At 44.2% G+C, this 4,525-nt stretch overlaps 1 protein-coding gene across 1 annotated transcript; it reads left to right on the top strand.

Annotated features, from left to right (window-relative positions):
* The first annotated feature begins 247 nt into the window (after positions 1 to 247).
* On the top strand, positions 248 to 2,079 carry LOC121995448 (NADPH-dependent aldehyde reductase-like protein, chloroplastic). The gene is made up of 4 exons (XM_042549185.1): positions 248 to 264; positions 481 to 556; positions 648 to 1,190; positions 2,014 to 2,079. The coding sequence occupies exons 1-4, from the start codon at positions 248 to 250 to the stop codon at positions 2,077 to 2,079; spliced, it is 702 nt and encodes a 233-aa protein (XP_042405119.1).
* The last annotated feature ends 2,446 nt before the right edge of the window (positions 2,080 to 4,525 follow it).

Consider the following 4,525-nt stretch of genomic DNA (forward strand, 5'->3'; position numbering starts at 1 on the left):
AGTTCTGGTTGCTTTGCAATTTTTTACAACAAGCTCTCTAACTTCCTGTTTGGTTAGAGGCTTATTTTCTGTATAAATAATTGTTAGATTTCGCAGAGCAGAATTAAGCCTAGAAACCTCCTTTTCAAGTTTTTGGCACCCTTCTTGGATTTGTTTGAAAATTTTCAAGTGGGCTCTAGATGATAGACAGATTCTATCATATATTACAGCAAGGTTATTTGCTAACTGATTAGATGTAACCTCTGGGATGGAGGCAAGGTCAAGGTATTCGAGGCTAGATGTACGGGAGTTTGTATACCACTCTTGTATGACGTTCTCCCAGATTTCTGACATTAGGCTCTTAACAGGATAAATATCAGATTTTGCTCACACAGGTGTGCCCTTGGTCTTATAGAGGCCGTCTATCTTTCTGCCTAGTTAGGACCTGTTCTTTTGCACTACCTGACTATTAATTTCTTTACATACTTTTACACCTTCAAGCCACGCCTCCACCTACCTGGTATCAGAGCGAGGTTTAAGGAGATGCCCATGGAAGCTTAAAGCCTTAAGGGTTAAGGTATGAAACGAAAGATTGTGGTGTCTACTATACCCATACGTGTATACCTTAATCTGGTAAACTTCATGTAGCACAAAAAAAATCCTATCAGGCTCCTCTTCGTCCACTGTTTGATTACTACACTAGCGCATCGACCCAATGGCCGACACCCTCCCTCTCTGGTCGGATAGCCATCGTCACTGGCGCCGCTTGCGGCATGGGTCGTGGTGTTACCGTCCACCTTGCCTCCCTCGGCGCCTTCCTCATTCTCGGCGACTGCTCCGACTCCCCCAATTTAGAACAACTTGCCGCCGAGCTCAATGCCTCCACTGATCGCCCACCTCGCGCCATTGCCCTCCGCGTGGACATCTCCGACGCCGGTGCCGTCAAATCGCTCTTCGACGCCGCAGAATCCACCTTAGGTGGCCGCGCTCACATCATCGTCACCTGCGCCGCGATCTGCGACTACGACTACCCATTCCTGGCTGAAACCTCCGAAGAGGTCTGGGACCGCATGTTGGCCGTCAACGCCCGAGGGAGCTTCCTTTGCTGCCGGGAGGCCGCGAATCGGCTGGTCCGCGGCGAAGGGGGGAGGATCGTGTGCTTCTCGTCCTCGAGGGTGGGCGCGCTACGTCCGGGTTACTCGGCGTACGTGGCATCCTTAAACCTTTGTCTCCGTCAACGGTTGAGCAGCGACCTTAAACCCTTGTTGCCATCAGCGGTCGAGTGGCAACCTTAAACCCTTGTCTTCGTCAACGGTCGAGCGATGACCTTAAACCCTTGTTGCCATCAGCGACCGAATGACGACCTTAAACCTTTGTCTTCGTCAACAGTCAAACGATGACCATAAACTCCTGTTATCATTAACGGTTGAGTGACGACCTTAAACTCTTGTCGCCGTCAACGATTGAGTGACGACCTTAGACTCTTGTCGCCATTAACAGTCGAACGACGACCTTAAACTCTTATTGTTATCAACGGTCGAGCGGCGACCTTAAACTCTTGTTGTCATCAACAGTCGAGCGACGACTTTAGACTCTTGTCGCCATCAACGGTCGAGCAGCGATCTTAAACTCTCCGTCTACATCAAAGGCCGAGCAGCAGCTATAAACTCGAGATCGATGAAAAATGGCCTGTCCGGGCAATTAATATGACGTCAATCGGTGGGCCACGGAGCCACACGTGAAATATTTCACTTCATGGTAAGGGGTTCGCAGCTTGAACCCTGAGCGGTAGCGTAATGAAACATCTAAAATGTATGAAAAAGAAAAGTCGAATGACGCAGAATGAAGGATTAACATAGCATTAGATAAAAAGTTTTGTCGAATGGGCAACCATCCATTAATACTCCAATAAGACCTACAAGCACATGAAAGAACAATACAGGATTCACTCAAGCAACCTCATTCCAAAAAATCTAAAACATCGTCGGGCAGGGACTCAGTCATCTTGTCCTGACTGATGACCCTGCTTGTCAGAGTGGAGGGGAGGTAGCCGCCTTCCTTCAATTGATCAAGTGCCCCATCGATAATAAGGTTGAATAGACGGAGAGCCCGATCGGCGACCTTGTCGTTAAAAGCGCCCGAGTGGATGTAGGCCTGCTTCATGAGATTAAACCTGCTTGATTCGGCTCCCTGATAAGTCTCTAAGGTCACTCGGGATGCCTCCAACTCTTCGTTCAACTTGGCCATCTCTTCATCCTTGGCGTCGAGCTGGGTCTTCGTGGCGGAGCGCTCGGTAACCTACTCTCCCTCTCAGTGTTTAGCAAGGCCTCCACGTCCTTCAAGGTTTGAACCAACACCTAAAACTCCCTATTTTTTATCTCCAAGTCCTCGATGGGCTAGAGCTTCCTGGTATTGACCAAGTTAAGCTTAGACTCGAAAGAGCTGTCTTGTTTATCAAGCCGAGCCAACTGAGAAGCTTGCTCGGCACTGTTGCTCTTCTTCGCCTCCAGTTGCTCGGAGCTCTTACTCAGATCGGCTCTTAGTTGAGCCATCTCAACGCTCATTTGTTCCAGCTGCGCCTAAGAAGTCGCTGCTTGGCAGCTCGGGGCGCGCAGCTATTTAACTTCTTGCTCTAAAAAAAATGAGTCTTTAGCACATAGCCAGACTTTTTACCCAATACTGTGAGGAAGCAAAAAAATTTTAGAGCCGAGCAACCATAAATATGAGCGTACAAGTAAAATACTTACCCCAGTAGACATCTGGTATGACTGTTGGCGAGTGTCCCTGGAGGCATAACCGCTGCTTAGGCCTAGCGTCGACCCATATCTGTTCGAGCGGCCCCTGGATAATTATTTGATGCTCGGGAGTTCGGGATTCGACGCTGTCAGAGTCACACCACTCATTTGTAGGCAGATGAATGACCGCCGTTATATGACATCGGCCACTCAGAGCAGATGGGGCTGAGGTTGCTCGACCAACCGACTAGGACACTAGCGTCGATCAGATTTGAGATTTCTGAGCCTTCGGAAGAGGTGGAGGCAGTATGAAAGCAATCGGTGCCGCACAAATTATTTCTTGCGGCACCCCGTGTTAGTATTAGCCTTAGTACCAATTATGAGATGATTATAAAGGGCTCATTTGGTATCATATTTCATTATTAATAAAAGACAAAGTTGGTTATTATATTTATTTCAGTTCAATGCTGATTGAATAAGTATAATAATGTTCTTGGGTAGTAGGTTTTTATCTATAACATATCAATTGGTTAAATTGATAGTGAGACATTGTAGATATACATGGAATACTACGTTTAACTATTCCTAGTCAAACATTAATATACAAGGACAATGTTAATGCGTTGAGACTAACATGTAGGTTAATGGATAACTTAATTTCACAAGTCATGGATATGAGATATCAGGTTGACACATGAGTACATATTAGAGAATATATACTAAATGACCCTCCATAGGAATATTTCATGGATCGTTATATGAGTGTCATAAACATTCTCATGTGATTATTGGTATGAATAGTCCTTAGATCTAAAGTCATTACGGTTCCCTACATAAGGAATTTTATACTTTGGTATCGGCAAACGTCACATGTAACAAGGTGGACAATAAAGTCGATCACTGGGTATGCAATGAATTATGCGAAGGAATGTGAGTGATTAAATGAGATATATCCCTTCCATATGACAGAAGTGATATCTATGGGCCCCTTGATTAGTAGAACACAAGAAAGCATGATTATGCGCAAATGAGTCAATATGAGATATTGAGTCTATTTGATTGAGTGTGTCTACTTAGAGATCAAGGTACACAAAGGTTGATAAAAGGATGACACGGTCTATGCATCATTGATCAATCTAGATATCAATGATAGAGGGACAAGTCATACAAGATAATAGCCACGGACATGTTAGGTTGGATCTCGACTTTCTCGTCACTTGGGTAACAATAATGCCTTGCTAGATGTCACTCATTGCTTATGTATCTAAATGTTAATTTGAGTACATTGTCAACGTTACGAGAACCTATAAGGTCACACACAAAGAACAAGTAGATATGGAGATGGGTTCATATAATGAATGATTGGATTAAGTCTAATCCGAATAGGACTTATTGAGTAAGACTCAATTGGATATAATTATTGGATTAAGTCCAATTCAAACTAGACTCATTGAATCAATTCGAATGATTGGAATGGTGATTCATTGAATTAGAAATTGCATGAGAATCAATGAGTTAGACTCATTGGGTGAACTTGAGTTCACCAAAGAAGTTGAATGGTCAAAATTGAACCATTGGATCGAATGGTCAATTTGAGCCATTAGATTGGAAGATGAAAGGGTAAAACCCTTTGGTATTCATGAGATGGATATATATATCATTTTAGATGATATTTTCAAGAGATGATAAAAACCTTTAGTCTTCTTTTCTTATTTTCTTTCCCTTTCGCATGGATCTCCTGGAGGAACTAGAAGTCTTTCGCTGCGCTTTCACGTGTTTAGCTCCCTAGTTCCTTACACCCCGGACAAAGA

This window comes from Zingiber officinale, chromosome 6A (assembly GCF_018446385.1).
Source record: "Zingiber officinale cultivar Zhangliang chromosome 6A, Zo_v1.1, whole genome shotgun sequence".
Lineage (NCBI taxonomy): Eukaryota > Viridiplantae > Streptophyta > Magnoliopsida > Zingiberales > Zingiberaceae > Zingiber > Zingiber officinale.